This window comes from Hyperolius riggenbachi, chromosome 1 (genome assembly GCF_040937935.1).
Source record: "Hyperolius riggenbachi isolate aHypRig1 chromosome 1, aHypRig1.pri, whole genome shotgun sequence".
NCBI lineage: Eukaryota > Metazoa > Chordata > Amphibia > Anura > Hyperoliidae > Hyperolius > Hyperolius riggenbachi.
Genome location: NC_090646.1, coordinates 604752380 through 604774967, shown reverse-complemented (window position 1 = coordinate 604774967; position 22588 = coordinate 604752380). Strand labels below are relative to the sequence as shown.

General features: G+C 44.9%; 1 protein-coding gene across 2 annotated transcripts in view; it reads right to left on the bottom strand.

The window, feature by feature from the left end:
• IPO11 (importin 11) overlaps window positions 1-22588 on the bottom strand; it is a 604534-nt gene that overhangs the window by 534677 nt on the left and 47269 nt on the right. For both annotated transcript variants that reach the window (XM_068249679.1, XM_068249671.1), the window contains exons 4-5: window positions 9730-9802; window positions 5452-5655 (exon numbers count right to left, since the gene is read on the bottom strand). In XM_068249679.1, the coding sequence (XP_068105780.1) occupies window positions 5452-5655; window positions 9730-9802 (277 nt within the window). The remainder of the gene's footprint in view (window positions 1-5451; window positions 5656-9729; window positions 9803-22588) is intronic.

Genomic DNA, 22588 nt, shown 5'->3' with positions numbered 1-22588 from the left:
GCAGCGTCTAATAGACGCTGGGCCAGTTAATTCCCCGCAGCCGCAGTCTCCCGGGAGGCAGAGCAGGGCTACGGCAAGATGGCTGCCGAAGCCCTGCTCTGGAGACTATTTGTGTCTCCAGTACAGGGCTTCGGGAGCCATCTTGCCGTAGCCCTGCACTCGCAGGAGATGTGCTGCAGGAGGATCGTCGGGGGATCTGAGGCCAGGAGAGGAGACTTCTGCCAGGTGAGTGAATTTTTTTTTTATTTTTTTTTTTTACAGGTGCTGCCCACTGTACTATTTTCTGTTGACTGCTGCCCACATTGCGATTTTCTGGTGCCTGTTGCCCACATTGCGATTTTTCTTGTGACTGCTGCCCACATTGCGATTTTTCTGGTGACTGCTGCCCACATTGTGATTTTTCTGGTGACTGCTGCCCACATTGCGATTTTTCTGGTGACTGCTGCCCCCACATTGCGATTTTTCTGGTGACTGCTGCCCACTGTACGATTTTCTGGTGACTGCTGCCCACATTACGATTTTCTGATGACTGCTGCCCACATTACGATTTTCTGATGACTGCTGCCCACTGTACGATTTTCTGGTGACTGCTGCCCACTGTACGATTTTCTGGTGACTGCTGCCCACACTGCGATTTTCTGTTGAACACTGCCCACATTGCGATCTTCTGTTGACTGCTGCCCACTGTACGATTTTCTGTTGACTGCTGCCCACTGTACGATTTTCTGGTGCCTGCTGCCCACTATATTATTTTCTGGTGCCTGCTGCTCACTGTACGATTTTCTGGTGAACGCTGCCCACTGTACGATTTTCTGGTGACTGTTGCCTACATTGCGATTTTTCTGGTGCCTGCTGCCCACTGTACGATTTTCTGGTGAACGCTGCCCACTGTACGATTTTCTGGTGACTGCTGCCTACATTGCGATTTTTCTGGTGACTGCTACCCACTGTACGATTTTCTGGTGAACGCTGCCCACATTGCGATTTTCTGGTGACTGCTGCCCACATTGCGATTTTCTGGTGACTGCTGCCCACATTGCGATTTTTTGGTGACTGCTGCCCACTGTACGATTTTCTGGTGACTGCTGCCCACTGTACGATTTTCTGGTGAACGCTGCCCACATTGTGATTTTCTGGTGACTGCTGCCCACTGTACGATGTTCTAGTGAATGCTGCACACTGTATGATGTTCTAGTGAATGCTGCCCACAGTACAATTTTCTGGTGAACGCTGCCCACATTGCGATTTTCTGGTGACTGCTGCCCACTTTACGATTATTTTATGGTGAAATGCTGCCCACTTTACGATTAGTTTATGGTGAAATGCTGCCCACTTTACGATTAGTTTATGGCGAAATGCTGCCACTTTACAATTATTTTATGATGAAATCCTGCCCACTTTACGATTAATTTCTGGTGAAATGTTGCCCACTTTACGATTATTTTACGGTGAAATGCTGCCCACTTTACGATTATTTTACGGTGAAATGCTGCCCACTTTACAATTAATTTCTGGTGAAATGCTGCCCACTTTACGATGAATTTCTGGTGCATTACGATTATTTAATGGTGAAATGCTGCCCCATTACAATTATTTTATAGTGAGACGCAGCCCCATTACAATTTTTTGGTACCTATGGGGGGGGGGGGGGGGAAGGGGCATCCAAATTTTCGCAGGGGGGCACAGTGATTTCTAGTTACGCCCCTGCACATGACAAAAGCCATGAACTAAAGAAAGTACCAGAGAGACCTGAATCCGGACACCACACACGCCCAGGATAGCAATCACACAAACAGATTCCCATCCCATCTGTAGTTAAGCCCCCTGGGTTCCCTGGTGCCCAGATTAAAGATCCATCTCACTTCATGCTCTGTTGAGTGGTTTTGAGTCCTTATAGAATCTGTGCTTGTGCAAGTGAGGAGAGCTGCCGGGCTGCATTTGTTTTCTTTTCTCCTGTCTATGAATGCAAAAGTTAAAGAGGACCCTAACCTGATGGAAGACGAACTTTGTTGTCACCAAAACGCATTTGCTCATCTGGATGGATCGGCCAGGATATCTGGTGAGCGTATATCTGTTTTTTGAAGGAACCTGTATGATCTGTGGAGGACTCCATTTTATTTCCTGGTGGACTGGGGAACAGAAGTGATTGGGCTTGTGAACAGAACTTTTGCATAATCTAGGAATATTCTCTGCTGTTTGAGCCTGTGAATCGGACTTTTTGTATGACCTATGAACATCTACTGTTGAGCGCCATACTGTTGTAATTTTATGTGTACTTTGAGTCTTTGCCACATTAAGTCTAGAATATTGAACATCATCACAATATTCTAATGGATAAAAAAAAAAAGATCTGAGATAAAAAAAAAAAAAAAGTCTTGCAATATCTTGCTTTGCATGTGATGAGTCTATTACATATATATCAGTTTCACCTTTTAAGTTGAATTACTGAAATAAATGGAGTTTTGCACGATAGTCTAATTTTTCAAGTTTCACCTGTAGTGAAATTAATTATCCATTGTTTGTAAATTTCCTCTGAAAATGCCTCAGTCCATGCTATACAGATAATTAAATATAATATGATAAAAAGAAAATCTATTGAATCAAGCAAAAACACTTTATATTAACTTTAATTATCTTTTTATCACTTTCACTCACCCCCACAACACACACAATTTGTGCTTGAGAATGCATATAAATATTTATATTTAATAAAAACAAAGATTTCCCTTCACTCCCACTTAATCAATTTGCGTTCGCACTTCTGGTTAACTGATCTAGAAAATGATAGCTATAGCAAATCAACATTCTCAGAATAAATACTATTAGAAGGCACATGGCTATATAGCCTTTTATTTGCTTATCTCCAGTAAAAGGCTGATTAAGATGCCAGCAGAGCCCCAGCTCAGAAAGGAATAAAGTGGATTATTCCACAAAGCACATCGGGAGGACAGGCATCCCTTAATAAAGTATAATATATTCTGTCCAGACATATCAAAACACATTCATCTTAAAAAACATGTTTATCAAAATAAAATGACTGTCTGCAGTCCATGTAAATGAACGTCTGTGCAGCGCATGGACACATCTGGAATAGGATTCAGGGAATTACAGCTGAAGGTTTTATATTAACAAAGAGGCTACGGTGAGGATATGAATGGCGTGCCGCCCCGCTTCCTTTCACCGCCGCCACAAATGCCAACATTATCTATATCGCGAGGCTGATGGAAAACTGCCGCTATTATTTCTTTTCCCTTTCTATTCGCGAGATATAAATATGAAAACATACCCAGAAGAATGCTAGAAATGTCCCTTTAGTCTCGCTATTCAACAACTGGCAACTGTAACTTTTTGTTACAGTTGCCAGAAAACTATCACTGTATTTAAAGCACACCTGAAGCGGAAATAAACTTATGAGATGAAGAATTGTATGTGTAGCACAGCTAAGAAATAGAACATTAGTATCAAAGAATAGAGTCTCATATTGTTTTCCAGTACAAGACGAGTTAAGAAACTGCAGTTGTTATCTATGCAAAAGAGCTTCTTTGAGCTCTTCGACCCAACTTGGGTCCTACCTAATGCCTAAGGGCTGGTTCACACGGGCGTCTGCCCGGCTTTCTGTGGCGTTGCGGCGGCTACGCATTTGAGCTTTCAGCAGCCTTCACATAGCTTTCGGATGCGGTCGGCATTTTTCTTCCCCTAGGGGAACATTACCCGTGGCGGTTAACCGCCCCAGAACACTACATGTAGCGTCCAGAGGCACCTTGAACGCCAGGGAAAATCGGGACCCGAACGCCACGTTCGTGTAAACGCCCGTAAAAGCCTGATGCAAACTTGAATGGGAGCGTTTAAAGAGAACCCGAGGTGGGATTTTATTATGCTAGTGGGGCACAGAGGCTGGTTGTGCACAGTAACACCAGCCTCTGTTGCCCCATGGTGTGCCTCCAAGACCCCCCTGCGCGCCGCTATCCCCTCCGCAGTGCTAGCGACACGCAGCGTGTCGCCAGCACAATGTTTCCCTATGCCTGTCTGTTAGCGCCGCTCCCCCGCCTCCTCTGTATCGGCGCTACCCGCCCGCGTCCCTTTCCTCCAATCAGCCGAAGGGAAGGGATGCGGGTGGGTAGCGCCGATACGGAGGAGGCGGGGGAGCGGCGCTAACAGACAGGCAGAGGTAAACATTGTGCTGGTGACACGCTGTGTGTCGCTAGCACTGCGGGGGGTATAGCGGCGCGCAGGGGGGTCCTGGAGGCACACCATGGGGCAACAGAGGCTGGTGTTAGTGTGCACAACCAGCCTCTGTGCCCCACTAACATAATTAAATCCCACCTCGGGTTCTCTTTAATGCCAAGTCCGGAATGCTGGCGGTAAACACTCCGCAGACGCCCGTCTGAACCAGCCCTAACGCTACCCCCCCCTCCCCTCCAACACCACCACACACCTAACCCCAACTCCCCTCTTAAAGGGAAGGTCCGAGCAGCTTAAAAAAAAGTTATTTACTTATCTGGGGCTTCCTCCAGCCCCTAGCAGCCGCTATGTCCCTCGCCGCAGCTCCGCTCTCAGCTGTTGGCTCCCGGTCCCCTCCGCTGCAGAGGACTACCTCGCCAAGTCGTCCTCTACTGCGCCTGCGCAGGCGCTGCTGTCAATCACTAGCACACGTGGTCCGGAGTATACGGCGCATAGGCAGTAGTTCTGCGCCCACGCGATACACTCCACACCACGTACGAGTGATTACTGAGCCTGCACGAGCGCCGCTGTCAATCACTCGTACGTGGTGTGGAGTGTATTGCGTGGGCGCAGTACTACTGCCTATGCACCGTATACTCCGGACCACGTGTGCTAGTGATTGACAGCAGCGCCTGCGCAGGCGCAGCAAAGGACGACTTGGCGAGGTAGTCCTCTGCAGCGGAGGGGACCGGGAGCCAGTGACTGAGTGCGGAGCTGCCGTGAGGGACATAGCGGCTGCTAGAGGTCGGAGGACACCCCGGGTAAGTAAATGACTTTTTTTAAGCTGCTCGGACCTTCCCTTTAAATTGCCTAAACCGAACACCCCAACATAACCTTAAACCCCACCTCTCATTGCCTAAATCAAACCTCGTAAGCCACAGCAACCCATTGATTCCTATGTAGTAGCCAATCGGCTACTAGCCACATCAGGCGCCAAACTTGCAGGTTGGGCGACCAATTACTGATAATGATCACAGGAGTCCCTGCCTGCCATAGATTTAGAAGTGCACTGTAAATCTTGCTTACACAGAGTAATGGGTAAGCAGCTGACACTACATAATGGCAGCTGTGATACTTACCATACCTGCTCCTGCTGGCCATTCCTAGAGCTTCCAGTATCTCATATGCAAATGCTAAAATCCCTGTGGTTAAAAATCTGTACAAACACCTTGCGGCCATGCTTGTCCTTGTTGGGAAAAAAAAAAAAAAAAGATTGTGAAATGTACTCACATCTTGGAAGAGCTTCTTGTCTGCTGCAAGTCTCTTGGAAGACAAAGTCTTGGTCACATGATAAAACGTAAGCAGTGCTCTGTGCTGCCGAAGGTCATCTTGAACTTTAACTGACTCGATGAGAGTTGGAATAAGTTCCGGCCATTGCTTTGGACAATCAAGCCTTGCGACTTTGGCAATGAGAACAGAAATCTGTGTGGCAATCTAAAAGAAAAGCAGTTATGTTTACCGTAATTGATAATGGCAAACAAGAAGTAAACAGAAGCTGGCCAAAGAGGCAGAGGATTCAACAGGAGGTCATGACAGGATAAATGAAAGATTAAAGCACAACCTGAATATACATGGTTACTGCATATATAAGAAGCTTTGAATCAGGATGATATCATTCATTGGCCAACTTAAAGGAATACTGTAGGGGGGTGTCGGGGAAAATGAGTTGAACTTACCCGGGGCTTCTAACGGTCCACCGCAGACATCCTGTGCTGGCGCAGCCACTCACCGATGCTCCGGCCCCGCCTCCGGTTCACTTCTGGAATTTCAGACTTTAAAGTCTGAAAACCACTGCGCCTGCGTTGCCGTGTCCTCGATCCCGCTGATGTCACCAAGAGCGCACAGCGCAGGCCCAGTATGGTCTGTGTCTGCGCAGTACTCTCCTGGTGACATCAGCGGGAGCGAGGACACGGGCGTGCAGGCGCAGTGGTTTTCTGACTTTAAAGTCAGAAATTCCAGAAGTGAACTGAAGGCGGGGCCGGAGCATCGGTGAGTGGCTGCGCCAACACTGGATGTCTGCGGGGGACCAGTAGAAGCCCCGGGTAAGTTCAGCTCATTTTCCCCCGACCCCCCTACAGTATCCCTTTAAAAGAAAAAAGGTAAGATTTCAGCTCAGCCTTCATTAGTGTATGCATACAGGAATTAAGTGTAAAGAAGGCTGATTAGCCAAAAGCTTACTCTTTTTCTTTTAAGTTAGCGAATAAAGATCATCATCCTTAGGCCTAAAAGATAAATCGAATTTAAACCGAAATCACGATTGTTTTCTTTTCTCCTGTTTATGAATGCAATCATAATTTCTGTAATGATGTAATTTTCGCATGGGGAAGTTTGAAGAAGCGGCTTCAAACTTACCCCAAGTCCCGGCACATGCAGCCCACAGCATCGGCAGTGTTGGACATACTTCCGCACAAGTCCAACGCTGTCCGCCCTCTCTTGCCATCTGCTGACTCTTGTGCACGGCATACTTCCTGATTCCTGTACGTCACATGACATACAGGAAGTATGCCATGCATTAGAGCCTGCAGGAGGCAAAGTGGATACTGTAGATCACATCGCTGGACTCTTGCTGGAAGGTATGTCCAGCACTGCTGCAGCTTGGGGGCACAGAAGAGACACGGGGGGCATAGAGGGGGCACAAAGAGAGACACAGATGGTGTACAAAGAGAGACGGGGACAGAGGTGCACAGAGGAGGGGAACAATGCTTGATTTGAGGGAAATTGTGAATCGAATCGAAATCACGATTTCGGACAGAAATCGCTCTATTCAATTTTTACCTAAAATCGTTCAGGCCTAATCATCCTGATTCAAAACTTCTTTCTTTTACTGATGGCTAACACGGTACAATACTCTACTACCACTACATCCCCTAAGGTGTAGGGATGCGCAGGAACATCCTCAAGAAAAGCGAGTATGTCCTACAGTGTGCAGAAGGCAAGAGCGAGATATGTGGGTGTAACTCGCCTAGCCAATGCCTGCATTCTGATGTGTTCATTGCTGCATTCCATCTTCTTGCACTTCCATATTCTAAGCTGGAACCTCCCCTCTGCAGGTGGAAGTGTAAGGAGATGGAATGCACATGGAGTGAAGGTAGTGGATGGATGAATTAACCCCAGCATCAGAAATTGATAAAGATTAAATGGGGCCCTAGGGCTCAAGATAGCAGTTTTTGTCCACCGATGATGGTCACCTGGCTTTTTTAAAATTTAAGATTTGGTGGGAGCTAGACTTAACCCAGGCCCCTAGATTCTATCCAGACCCTAAGAAACTGCCTAGGTTTGCCTTGTGGATGATCTTTCTTTAAAGGGACCCTGAACACTCACTAAAAATGAAATAGTGACTTACCTGGGGCTTCCTCCAGCCCATCGTAGGCAGCAAGGTCCCCCGGTGTCCTCCTGGCTCCTCTCCCGGCTGGGGGCTCCGTTATGGGACAACTTCTCCCTGAAGTCATCAGCGCTGCTTCCAGCTTCCTCAATTTGCGACATCACGCTGGCTGACTACGCGTTATCACGCCGGCCAGCGTGGGAGTCCTGCGCATGCGTCGTTCAATATTATCACGCCAGCTGGCGTAATGACGCGTAGTCGGCCGGCGTGATGTTGCGAATTGAGGAAGCGGGAAGCAGCCCTGACGACTTCAGGTAGAAGTCATGCAATAACGGAGCCCCAGCCAGGATCGGGAAAGGAGCCAGGAGGACGCCGGGGGACCTTGCGGCCTACGATGGGCTGAAGGAATCCCCAGGTAAGTCACTATTTCCTTTTTAGTGAGTGCTCAGGGTCTCTTTAAACCTCCCTGGCGATATCACCGAATCAGGCTCGGGTTGAAAAAAGCAGCCAGTAGCAGTAATCGCGAGCCTGACTCGGGGTAGCTGCTGGAAGTCTTGTGCAGAGCCTTATGCACAGTGGCCATTTTAACTCACCTCCCCCAGGACCCAGACGCTGGCAGCCATGGTGATAACTATAGAAATGTTATTAAAAGACAGGAGATAAGCTTAGTGAATTGAGGCCAATGGCCTTAATTCACTAATATCATGCTGGAGATAATAAGGCAAGAGAAAAAACTTACCTCCACACATCTATCTTGCCTTATTAAGGTGTAGAGATAAGTTTTTACAGTGAGAGAGTTATCTTATCACTTCAGTCCTTAAGTTACCTCCTCTGTAATTATTATCACATGCAGGTAATTAATAGCCTGTTATTTTAAGGATTGAAGAGTTAACTTTAGAGATCTCACCTTAACTTAAAGCGGTATTGTCACCATAAAAATCAAATTTCAACAGCAACTGGTCTGAGTGTATTAAGTGATACAGATGCTAATCCCGCATTTAAAACTTGCAAAACTTTTTCTGCTGTTATAGTTTGGAGTTATCACATACTTTAGGAGCACTGGCCCTAGTGCCAAACAGTGCCAAAAAGTTGTATGCTGGGAGTTCTTTTTATCTATAATATATTCCTCCTCTTCCATTTATTTCCCTGCCTAGCTGATCACTTGTGTTTACAAGCAAGGCAGAGGTGACTCAGTGATTGGATGTGTAAATTAAAAAAAGACTCTGGGAGGAGGGTAGCTAATAAATACACAATGAGCAAGAGAAGGGAGGGGGGAAAACAAGAGTCAGGGAGGATATGATGTCAGCATTAGCTTGTCAAGATGGCCACTGCCTACAATAGGATTTTCTGCTTTTCCTTTGTAAAACTCACAGGAATCATTACGTGGATAGCACAATACATCTGTTATGTAAGTAGAAGTAGTATTTATCTACTTATATATGTGTTTTCTATTTCTAGGTTAGCATGGGTGTCGCTTGTTCTTTAAAACAGAAGAGTTAACTTTAGTTTTGCCTGAGGTAAAAGGTTTCCTGAACTCTAGAAACGTTATTAAAGACAGGAGATAAGCTTAGTGAATTGAGGCCAATATTCTGTACAGCGCTGCAGAAAATGTTGGCACTATATAAATACTAAATAATACTAATATCTCTACCACAATCTAGGCCAGTCGAAGGGGAGGCTAATAAGCGTAACTGGTATTGTTTTAGGGATTTGAGAAGAAAACAGAGATCGAGGGGGAAGTTACACAAACATGAGGAGAATATTGAAAATCCATGGACTGGAAGTTTAGCACTGCCAAGCGACGCTGTTAACCAGCAAACCACCATGCTGCCAATTTATCTAAATCAAAGTGGCTGTAAAGTTAACGAGGCTTAAAAAACCGTACCCAGGATTCCAGCTTTTATTCTGCACCTCAACTAGACGGCAGGAGGAGATTGCATTGCACAAGCCACCCTGCAAAGCAATAACGGACTGCGGGAACAATATAAGTGAATTAAACAGGTGTTTTCTTAAAGAATAAATGAAAGCTGACACCACTTTAGTGATGCCATGAACACAAGGAGAGCCGTCCTTATCCATTTCACTTCCAAAGTGCTTATTTGGATGGAAAACAGCACAATTCCATTCCCGTTGGGGACACCAATAGAAGAAGTAAGCGACTCATCAGTATTCAATTGCGCACTAACCTGATTTACTGGCTCATTGAAGTTGGTGATGAGTCCCGCACGCAATGTCGATTTCTCCACCTCTGACAGCGCACTGTGGAAGCAGGGGAAGAAAGAATTCCAAACTCAGAAGGATGTAGAAAGTTCAGGATGTAACAACTTTTAAATAAGTCTGATGTAATTCCAGAGCAGCTCATTGTCCTAAAGGACCCCGCGATGCGTGAACTGAAAGCGTCCCACAAGTTATGCAAATTTGTAAATACATTTTCTTCTCTTGCAAATAATGTTCCCTGCTAAACACAGCTTTTTCTGCCTGGCTTCATGTTCTCTCTGTTTCCACACCTCCAACTGCGTTAATGATCAAGAAAATCTTCCAAGAAGAACCCACCCACTCGAATGGTTACTGAGCTGTAGCTATTTTCATCTCATCATCCCTCCTTCCCGCTCCATGGCATCAGATCATCGCTAGCCTCTAGGCTAGAGAAGCGTCTGAACAGCACTCAGTTCCAAATTGTCACCCAAGTGACCGTGTCCTGATCTCAGTGGGTGATAGGTAATCCTCCTACAAGTGTACGTGGCTTTAGTCTAAACCAGAGGTACCCACACTCATTTAGCTTGCAAGCTTTGAAAATTATGAATTAAAAATGATACCTGGTAGAAGTAGAAGTTCTACCAAGTAGAATCTACCTACAGATACAAGCCACAACTGCAGCAGACACACAGCAGCAGTCCATTAGTGATTACCACATGCCACCAGTCAATTAGATACAGAGTCCACCTTGGTAAGGCAAATGGAACAATACTGGATCAAACAGAGTCCCAATATCATGCTCAGTGTCCAACAAAACTGTAGTCAGTACCTCGCATCATCATAATCCTCTACTACACTGCTGTGTATAACTTCAGGACAGCATATCGCACTAAGCTCATCCAAGTCAAAGAGACAGAGTACGACGGGTACGTCACTCAAGGTGGCCATACGTCAGGCGACTTGGCGGCCGATTGACCATTCAATTTTACTTTTATAATCAGATGAAAATCTGTGCCGCCAAGTACATGTCTGACTAGATTCAATTAAAGAGAGATTTGTCTCTTGGTTGAATCTGCCCATCATTGGATGTATGGCTACCTTCCGGTAGGGGGTGTGGGATCTACCTAGAAGTCCTTAGGAATCTAGCAGTAGATCACGATCTACCTAATGGGCACCCCTGGTCTAAACCTTTATTTTTCATCTGAACGGTCCTTTGTGATCACTTAGGGTGACAATATAGCTATGACAGCTATATGGTATATTATGTCCTATAAGGACAGGGGGTTTGCAGTGTTCTCCCCAGAATTTTTTTCCAGCCGGGTGGCATTAAATAGTAGCTGGGTGGGGCGAGATGAGAAAATGCAGGACCGTTGCCTCTGTGAGCAGCTCTGCTTACAGCAGAAAAGGAGGTGAGCAGATGACAGCCGGGTGCTCACCAAAACTAGCCGGGTGGAGCACCTGGCTAAAAGGGCCTGGAGAGAACACTGGGTTTGTGAAATCGAACATGAAATTATGATGCAAGAATGGGCATCCAGGAACGTCTGTGCAAAAAGAAAATTCTCACTAAAAAGTATCATCAATCAGGTGCTGTATGTTGTGTCTCCATGTCCTGTATAGCACGAGGCAACAAATGGGAAATTAATGAAAAAAAAAAAAAGTTTACGCATTCAAAGAGGAACTGTAAACAAGGATTGAAATTTATCCCAATCAGTAGCTAATACCCCCTTTCTCATGGTAAATATTGCCCTTCTCTCAAATAGATCATCAGGGGGGACTGTTTTGCCGAAATTGTGGTGAACCCCCCCCCCCCCCCCCAACAGTGTGATGTCAGGACCTAGGCCCTAACAGTTTCATGTCTGTGAGCCCTGTTGCATTATGGGAAGCTGCCAAGCAACAAGCATCTCCCTCTGTACATGTATATCTATAAAAAAAAAACACCACAACCTTTTAGCCTATTGCATTGTTAGTGGGTGTGGTTATATATAATGGCAGTTGGTGGTGTCTTGTTTTTTCATGTCTGCCAGTAGTAAAGATGATTACGTGCAGACTGATTGTGGATCAAACAATATGAACAAATTACATGGCGAAAATCTATCATTTCTTCATCTCTCTTTTATTTATCTTACTTTGCAATGTATGGTTTTATTTTTTCCCCCTTTTCGCTAAAGTTTCCCTTTAAAAGAAAAGAGATTGAAATCCCAACTGTTGTTCTCATTTAATGGGTGTATTTGTTTAGTTGATTGCCTCTAATGTTGCACGCAAGCGCTCCCTTGAAAAAAAATCCTCATAACTGTACATACAATGCAGGAAATCATTGCTAAGCATAGGGAATAAATGCGGTCGTAACTAAATAAAATATTTTTAGCATGAAAAATGAACAAAGATTTGGTAGTGACAGAAAAAATGGATATTGCTTGCAAGGGTCTAATTCAGCAGCAACTGCAACAGGCTAAATTTATGACTGTAATTACAAAGTTGGCCCGCAAATGAATTTCAATGTTAAAGGTGTTAAGCCAGCAGATGAATGTATTTAATGGCTGCGAGCTATGTGCATTTAGATGTTCTGCGCTCTTGACTAATGTCCTTAAGCCTCCGCAGCGACAGGGGTGGTGTAATCTATTACAAACATACCTTCCCATGCATCTGTATCAATACATACAGCACACAGATGGCATCAGTAATTCCAAGAGGTGGAAGCTGAAAAATGACTTGTGTCGGAAATACCATGGAATTGAATCAACTCATCTGTGATCTGCTCACAGCGAGAACGGGAAGTCGTGACCTTCTAACGCTCGTATTTATAGCAAGGCAATGAATGCAATTAACTGGAAATAAACATTATGGCAAAATAATTACTTTTCCCCCCCTTTTTTAAACCCCTCATGACAGTGTTAGTGTCATTGAGATGCAAGAAATTCTGTCCACAGTGTTTCACATTTTTACCTTCTAGATCAGGGCTGGGCGAAGTACGGCCTGCGGGCTGAATAAGGCGGCACGCCGCTACTGGGCAGGATTCTTCTCTCTCTATCCTGCCATCCTGTAAAAGCTGATTGCAGCACACAACAACACAAAGAACTCACCCGATCACTCATTCCAGCGGCGCGCTCCATAGCAACAGCAGCGTCTAGTGACATGCCGTCATTATTTATCAGCGTGTCACATGACGCCTCCGTCACCTTGGAGATCGCCGATGGAACGAGAGATTGGGTTAGTTAAAACCAAATCGCCCTCTGGAGGGAGGGGGAGGGAGACAAAGTTGCAGTGGGCCGCATTCTAGAGGAATGCAGCCCGATCCTGCAAAAGGTTGCCCACCCCTGTTCTAGATGCACAATTGTAAAACTCAAGGCCTAAAATCTGCCCCCCCCTCCCCCACCCCACTATGTGGCTTTAAATTATTATCTTTATTTAGTATTTATATAATTCCATAGCGTTTTACAGCGTACATAGTCATGTCACTAAATGTCCCTCAGGGACTCACAATCGAATCCCTACTATAGTTATACTGTATGTCCATTAGAGTCTAGGGCCAACAGGATAAGTTTTGACAAAAAAATAACTTTGGCGAGTTATAATTTGCACATTTAGGCTTCTTGCACACCAAGACGTTGCATTAGGTGGCACGTTAAGGTCGCATAACGTGCACCTAACACAACGTATGGTGCTGCAAGAGCCGACGGTAGAGTGAGCCGCGTTAGGCGGCTCGAGTCCTATAATGTCTCCCAGAGTGGCGCTGATTGGCCAGCGGGACCACGTGATGCGGAGCGAGACACTCCGCATCACGTGGTCCTGCCGGCCAATCAGCGCCCGCCAGTGCAGTGAATATTAAGTAGCCATGTGCGCGGCTACTGTAGCTGGCTCTCCCCGTCTCCTCCGCCCCCCACTGCGCATGTGCAAACAGTCTAACGCGGCTATAGCCGCTCCAACGCCGTAGCATGCTGCACTTTGCACAGAACGTGCAGCGTTACATGTAACGCAACGTGGGCTGTGTGAACAGCCCACTTGTGTTACATTGCTGTGCGTTGGGGGAGCGTTACAGGCGCACTAACGTGCGCCTGTAACGTCTTGGTGTGCAAGCAGCCTTAAACAAAGTTGTTGTTTTTCTTTTAATCAAAACGTATCTGTACAACTGCTTGTTGGACATTGGGAATATGTGGACTGCACAGCCTGTTGTGTAGGGCAGTGTTTCCCAACCCTGTCCTCAAGGCCCACCAACACTGCATGTTCTGTATTAATCCACAGAGGTAGTTAATCAGCTCTACTGCAGCACTAATTACTACACCTGTGTTTGTGTGTGGGTTCCTGCAAAACAGGTACTGTTGCTGGGACTTCAGGACAGGGGTTGGCTAACTTTGGTGTAGGGGACATAAGGACTGCACCACCTGTTGTGTAGGGGGATATGAGGACTACACCACCTGTTGTGCGGGGGACATGAGGACTGCACCACTTGTTGCAAGGGATAAGCTGGCTGCACCACTTGTTGTGTGGAGTACTTGAGAACTGCACCACTTGTTGCGGGAGATATGATGGATGCTCCACTTTACATTATGTTTGGTCCACTCTAAGGAAGCTATATTAAGGGTGAACCTCTAGATCACCAGGGAAGCCATTGGTGGGAGGGAGGAGCAGGCCACTAGGCACCAGGAAACTGTATAGGGGAGGGAGGAGGCATTTTACACCAGGGAACGGTTTAGGGTGGGAATGAGCCATTAGACACCAGGGAACTGTATAAGGAGAGAGGGAGGAGGTCCCTAAACATCAAGAAACTGTACAGGGTAGGACAGGATGGAGGACCATTAGACACCAGGAAAATGTATAGGGGAGGCAGGAGGCATTAGAACCCAGGGAACTGTATAGGGGAGGAATGAGGACCACTAGACATCAAGAAACTGTATAGGGTAGGGAAGGATGGAGGACCATTAGACACCAGAGAACTGTATAGGGGAAGGAGGAGGCATTAGACACCAGGAAACTGTATAGGGGAGGGATGAGGGCAACTGGAGAAAAGGGAACTGTATAGGGGAGGCAGGAGGCATTAGACACCAGGGAACTGTATAGGGGAGGGAGGAGGCATTAGACACCAGGGAACTGTATAGGGGAGTGATGAGAGCCACTAGAAAAAACGAATGAACCCGCCAAGTTTCATGATGACTGTACACAAAGTTCTGGAGGGATCTTACTTAAATTATTGAGAAAAAGCAGACTCTTAAGACACAGCTAGTACAGCGAGTACAGTATTAGGCACATCTGCAAGCAGCCTGAATGAACAAGCAGCAGCGAGATGCCAGACACTCAGGGAGTGCAACTCGCTCAGTCTTCTGTAGGCTGTGATGTATCAGAGGATTGACAACTACATCATATCGCTTTTAAGACTTCAGTGCGGACATATCAAACGTCTTTTGCTTTTGCAAATGTTCTTTTCCACTGCTAATGTCTAATGATTTGGCAGCTTTCTTCAGAAGTGATATTAATGTTACATGTAGGTTACTGTTAATCTTCAACAGGATGGATAAATAATGAACAAACCTAATGCACTTGGCTTAAAGAAGAACTCCACCATGCATGAAATACAAACATTCTCCAAGTACCATAAGAAATGGCAATTCATCTTAAATTAGGTTCTTTTCTTTCATTGTTTTTAAAGAGGAGCTGTTAGGTATAAGGTCTCAGAGAAAAAAAACACATATATCAGTAGCTAAAGATTGGCTGTACTTACATTACATATGCATTTCACTGTCCACGTTTGGATTTCACAGAATTGTTACATAGTATTTGCAGAGAATGATGCTCCTGACAGCTCATGGCAGATTGCATGTTTGTCTGTCTCCTATGAAGCCAATTGTGTCGTCATGTCCTCCCTGCTTCCTGATGATTCGACTCACAAAAAAGATCCTAATGGTTCATGATCCGGACAACACTACTGTGCAGTGAATATTAATTAGCCATGTGGCTAGGAACAATAGAGGACTCATGCAGTATACTCTAAAGGAACATATGCCATGATTTTTCAGTGCTGTGAGCTGGACTGCATTACAAGCTGCTGTAATATGAGCCTGTAACTTCCTACTAGCAGCCGAGGGGAGGACCCAAGGTGGGAAGAAGCAGCCCCAGAATGCTTTGCAGTATATTATGCGGCCTCTTGTACTTTTAAAGAGACACTAAAGCGAAAAAAAAAATTATGATATTATGATTTGTATGTGTAGTACTACTAAGAAAGAAAACATTAAGATCAGATACATCAGTCTAATTGTTTCCAGTACAGGAAGAGTTAAGAAACTCCAGTTGTTATCTCTATGCAAAAAAGCCATTAAGCTCTACGACTTTCAAAGTCGTGGAGAGGGCTGTCTAATGACTTTTATTATCTCAACTGTAAGTAAACAAATGTTTTTTTTCTCTGCCAGAGGAGAGGTCATTAGTTCACAGACTGCTCTGAAAGAATCATTTTGAATGCTGAGTGTTGTGTAATCTGCACATATTGTAGAATGATGCAATGTTAGAAAACACACTATATACCTGAAAATAAAAATGACAATATTTTCTTTGCTGCTAATCTTCTAGTAATTATTCATAGTACACAACCAATTCATTATATCATATATTTTTTTCGCTTCAGTGTCTCTTTAAGAGCTTGGGAATAACAGCCTTGCTGTTCAGCACACATCAAAAGTAAGAGAGATTTTTAACTTCAGTATTGCCTTTTTGGCTTCCTTCTAAACTGTTTAACACAGGAGAATAGAGGTTTAAATTAGCTTTTGCAGCCTGACAGTTACTCTTTAAGTTGCTTTGAAATGCTGCTAGAAATAGCATATCCTGGTTCTCTGAAACTACCCATACATTGGTTGATTTCTGCCATCGTTTTATGGCCGATGCGACAGCACTGACCAAATCGGCTAGAAATCGATGCAGCAGGAAGCGTGACAAATCGACTGATCGATTTCTGTCCGATTTCAAATAATTTTCTCGATCGGTTCGGATGGAAAATCTGAAATCTATTGGAAATCTGTTCCTAGTGTGTGGCACACATCAGATAGATTCCTGCCAAATTTGACCTGACAGGCATCCGACAGGAATCTATCTGATGCGTGAATCTGCTGCAAATCTATAAGTGTATGGGTACCTCAACAGAGCGTGTGGGTGCAGGAGTCCAACTGAACCTTAGTGGGCTTATCCGACATTCCCCCAACTGTATCAATAATGATAAGACATTTTTTCCAAGTGGTATCTATTCAATTCTAACGTCTGGTAAGCTGTCTTAAGGGGCCCATAAATCAGATGATGTATAAGCAGATCGACTAAAAATGGCCATACACTGATAGACTTGCAGCAAATTCGACCATCAGATAGATTTCTGTCAGATGCCTGTCAAGTTGAATCTGACAGGAATCTATCTGATGTGTGCCTCACACTAGGAACAGACTTCCAATAGATTTCAGAATGAACTCTATTGGAAATCTATTGAAAATTTATCTAAATGCATTATTGCACCATTAGATCCAATGCAACTATATGGGCCATCGATCTGCTGCCAGCAACAGGTCAACCTAGATCTTCCACCCTTTCAGATAGATCAAATCGATTGAAATCGGCCGCAAAAAAACGATTTTATAGAATCGGTTGATCGCTGAAATCGACCAGTGTATGGGCCCCTCAAGAGACAGATCTCTCTCTGATTGAATCTAATCTGAGAGAGATCTGTTGCCTGCCCAAGCACAACAGGCCGATTCTCAATCAATTTCAGCATGAAATCTCTCAGGAATTGGCCTTGTGGTGCTGCATCCACCGCCTCAACACTGTCCCCTCTAATGTGAAATGTGCCCCGTGCAGTATACTTTACATGTCAGTGTCTGCCATGCTCCACCCTCCGTGCACACACGCACGCACACATACACGTCTCACGTGGTTGCCGGAGTAACGTGGGACGCATGTGTGACATCACAGAGGACGGAGCGTTGAGCCAGCGGCGGACACCGACAGGTAAAGTATACTACACGGGTACTGAGGGACACACTTTACACTAGAAGGGACAGTGCCGGGGGTTCTGTCACATTGGTCCCCACACTGCACGCCATTACCGGCCGATCAAGCATGGGGGCTCTACGTCTTGCAGCATGTCCAACTGATACAGGTGAAACTCGAAAAATTTGAATATCATGCAAAAGTTAATTTAGGTCAGTTGTTCTGAACCAAAGAGAACATTTAGGCCTCTTTTCCACAAACTGTTGAGCTGTGTGCTCAGCAAGCAGTTGCCAGGCAGCAGTGAGCAGTTGCCAGACAGCAGTAAGCAGTTGCCAGACAGCAGTAAGCAGTTGCCAGGCAGCAGTGAGCAGTTGCCAGACAGCAGTAAGCAGTTGCCAGGCAGCAGTGAGCAGTTGTGAGAGTTTGAGAGGCATTTCACTGCCTAGACAGTTCGTGGAAAAGAAGCCTTAAAGTCTCAGGAACCCTTTGTAGGTGTTTTGGATTAATTAGCTGATTAGAGTCTGACAATTTGAGCCTAGAGTATTGAACATTTTCAATAGTTTGGGGATTTTGATTTTGGGGTTCTCATAAGCTATAAGCCATGATCATCAAAATTATAACAAAGGCTTGAAATATCTCGCTTTGCATGTAATGAGTCTATTTCCTATATTAGTTTCACCTTTTAAGTTGATTTTCTGAAATGAATGGACTTTTGCACAATATTCTAATTTTTCATATGCATGTAACCAATACATGCAACCAATTTCGGACCGAAATTGGTCTCATTGTCGATCGGGCAGGCTGTTGGTGGCACCGATTTTCATCTGATCCGATTATAATAATTGAATCGAATGGTTAAGTGTCAAAGTCGTCTGATGTATGGCCACCTTTAAAGGACACCCGAAGCAAAAATAAACAAATGAAATAATCAATTGTATCTATCTTCCTTCTCCTAAAAACTTTTTAAGGTATTCCACAGTTTTATTTCATGTTTAAATCTACTTTTTAAGTTTTAACTGCTTTATTGTTTTTGCTCAATGACACATTCATTTAAAGGGAACCTTAACTGAGAGGGATATGGATGTTTCCTTTTAAACAATACCAGTTGCTTGGCAGCCCTGCTCATCTCTATGGCTGTAGTAGTGGCTGAATCGCAGACCTGAAACAAGCATGCAGCTAATCCAGTCTGACTTCAGTCAGAGCACCTGATCTGCATGCTTGCTTGTTGAGGGGCTGTGGCTAAAAGTATTAGAAACACAGGATCAGCAGGAGAGTCAGGCAACTGGCATTATTTGAAAAGGAAAAATCCATATCCTTCTCAGTTTAGGTTCCCTTTAAGTATGCCAGAGCTAAAATATATGAACTATTGACCCTTTTTATCTCTTTCCTGCTCTCAGAAGCCATTTTCTGCTAGGAAAGTGTTTTATAGCTGGAATTTCTTATCAGTGAGGGTCACTTCCTGTCTGAGACAGGACTGATTCAGCCACTTACATACCTGATATTTAACTCTTTCAGGCAGAGAAAGAAAAAAAGGACACACAATGGTTATTTGTGTGCTAGGTACTGTACATACACATGTCTATCTCATCATGTCACATGTCACTTCAGGTATCCTTTAACCACCCTGGCGTTCTATTAAGATCGCCAGGGCAGCTGCATGAGGGCTTTTTTTAAATAAAAAAAAAACTATTTCATGCAGCCAACTGAAAGTTGGCTGCATGAAAGCCCACTAGATGGCGCTCCGGAGGCGTTCTTCTGATCGCCTCCGGCGGCCAAAAGTAACACGGAAGGCCACAATGAGCAGCCTTCCGTGTTTGGCTTCTCCTGTCGCCATGGCGACGAGCGGAGTGACGTCATGGACGTCAGCCGACGTCCTGACGTCAGCCGCCTCCGATCCAGCCCTTAGCGCTGGCCGGAACTATTTGTTCCGGCTGCGCAGGGCTCAGGCGGCTGGGGGGACCCTCTTTCGCCGCTGCTCGCGGCGGATCGCCGCGGAGCGGCGGCGATCGGGCAGCACACGCGGCTGGCAAAGTGCCGGCTGCGTGTGCTGCTCTTTATTTGATCAAAATCGGCCCAGCAGGGCCTGAGCGGCACCCTCTGGCGGTAATGGACGAGCTGAGCTCGTCCATACCGCTAAGGTGGTTAAAGCACAACTAACCTGGTGCCAAGTTGCCCAAGATAAGCACAGAGGAACATTCATGTTGGATCCACGCACTTCTCTTCCCCTGGTCTCTGTAATCACTTCTTGAAAAATTTAACTTTTGGCTAAAGTCAAATTTTGGTAGAGAAAGAGGCAGACTTGTTGTGATATCCCCTCCTTTCACTCTCCTACTCCCTCCTCTTCCCCGCCCCATTCAATCCTCATAAGAGGAAGAATGGGAAGGTGATAGGAGGGAATATCACCGCAAACCTGCCTTTTTCTACCCCAAAAATTGACTTTAGCCAAAAGTGAAATTTTTCAAGGAGTGATCATGGGGAATGGAGGGAACTGGGGAATGAGTAGAGGAACGGACATTACATAAAGGTATGTGGTTCCAAAGTCACATTAAAGTTCAGGTATCCTTTAAAATGGACCTGAACTCAGAAGTTCCTCTCTGCTCTATAAGATACGTAACAGCATAATAACGTGTTAAGAAAAACATTTCTTTGTTACAGTTGTTACAAATCCTGCAATAAATCTGCACGGTTTCTACTTCCTGCTTTCACAGAAGCAGATGTATAGTTAACATCTTGTGTTTACCAATTAGCTTTCTGCCGTGGCAGTCAGCTGACACAGCTGAGGGATCAAATTACAACTTGTGCTTAGTCACAGATAAGGGGGAATTAGACAGGCTAAACTCTCTAAATACATACAGGGCACATTTCTCTGTTTTCCTTCTGTTCTTTGCAAGAGTTCAAGTCCACTTAAAAGGAATCATCAGCCAAGTTTAGCTAAAATCTGATTTACTTACCTGGGGCTATAAGATACGTAACAGCATAATAACGTGTTAAGAAAAACATTTCTTTGTTACAGTTGTTACAAATCCTGCAATAAATCTGCACGGTTTCTACTTCCTGCTTTCACAGAAGCAGATGTATAGTTAACATCTTGTGTTTACCAATTAGCTTTCTGCCGTGGCAGTCAGCTGACACAGCTGAGGGATCAAATTACAACTTGTGCTTAGTCACAGATAAGGGGGAATTAGACAGGCTAAACTCTCTAAATACATACAGGGCACATTTCTCTGTTTTCCTTCTGTTCTTTGCAAGAGTTCAAGTCCACTTAAAAGGAATCATCAGCCAAGTTTAGCTAAAATCTGATTTACTTACCTGGGGCTTTCTCCAGCCCCTCGCAGCTGTCTGTCCCACGGTGAACGCTCTGTACGCAGCCGCCGGTCCGGGGTCCCCGCATGGTGCAGAGGCAGACCTTGAGGTCGTCCTTACTGTGCCTGCGTGAAGCACCGCTGTCAGTCAAACCCACGTTGTCAGCGGCGTACTGTGCAGGCACAGAACTACTGTGCGTGCGCAGCGCACTGAGGATAACATGGGATTGACTGACAGCGGCGCTTCAAGCAGGCACAGTAAGGACGACCTCGAGGTCTGCCTCTGCACCATGCGGGGACTTTGGACAGGCGGCTGCGTACCGAGCACTCACCGTGGGACAGACAGCTGCGAGGGGCTGGAGAAAGCCCCAGGTAAGTAAATCAGATTTTAGCTAAACTTGGCTGATGATTCCTTTAAAGAGGGACTCCAGTGAAAATAATGTAATAAAAAAAGTGTTTCATTTTTACAATAATTATGTATAAATGGTTTAGTCAGTGTTTTCCCATTGTAAAAGCTTTCCTCTCCTTGATTTACATTCTGACATTGATCACATGGTGCCATTTTTACTGCTGGTGGGTGATGTCAGTGAAAGTAGATGCTGCTTGTTTTTTTGGCAGTTGGAAACATCTGTAAACAGCTATTTCCCACAATTCAATGAGGTTCACAGACAGGAAACCACTGTGGGAGGGGTTTCACCACAATATTAGCCATACTATCCATTAGCAGTATTAGCCATGATCCATTTGAGGAAAAAAAAAAAAGATTTCTCATGGGAAAGGGGGTATCAGCTACTGATTGGGATGAAGTTCAATTCTTAGTTATGGTTTCTCTTTAAGGAATCTTTGCGGCATAGTGGATGAGCACATTTTTAGTTGAAGGCATCAGGCGCTGGTTAAAAGGAGCTCTGACAGGATTACTTCAAAATGATTTCAAGCTCATAGGCTGCATTAAACCCAATTTGCATAATTAGATCTTGTACTACTTAAGAGCAAATGAATTAGCAACATGCTTAGCCAATTTAAACGTGAGCAAACCTAAACTCCTGCAAACACTCCGCCGGCATAAAGTGACAGAACTCCGATGCTTTTTCTTGAACACAGTCGCTGTCTCGTGAAATAAATGATCTATTTAGAGGCTTTCACACAAAAAAAGAGAAAAAAAAACTCTTTCGAGCGCGGCTTGCCACATCCTTAATACAGAAATGACTGCGTGAGGAGTTAGGGAAGTTCAGATCATTTCTGACTGAGTCAGCGGGATACCCGCTCATGATTAATGCCCTGCATCAGCCAGGATTACTGAAAGTCTTTGATGACAGCCATGCAGGCTTCAAACCACAGAAAGTTCAATAGCGGAAATTTTAAATAATACCATTGTGCTGATTTATATTACAAGTGCTGAGGAAGCAGAAAAAAATTAACCGCGGCGAGGCAAAAGGATACAAAATATATATATATATATATAAAGGTGTATTTAAAGTGGACCTGAACTCAGAACTTCCTATTTGCTCTAAAAGATAAGGAACAGCACAATAACCTTTACAGAAAAACATTTCTTTGTTACAGCTGATACAAATCCTGCGGTGTGTCAACTTCC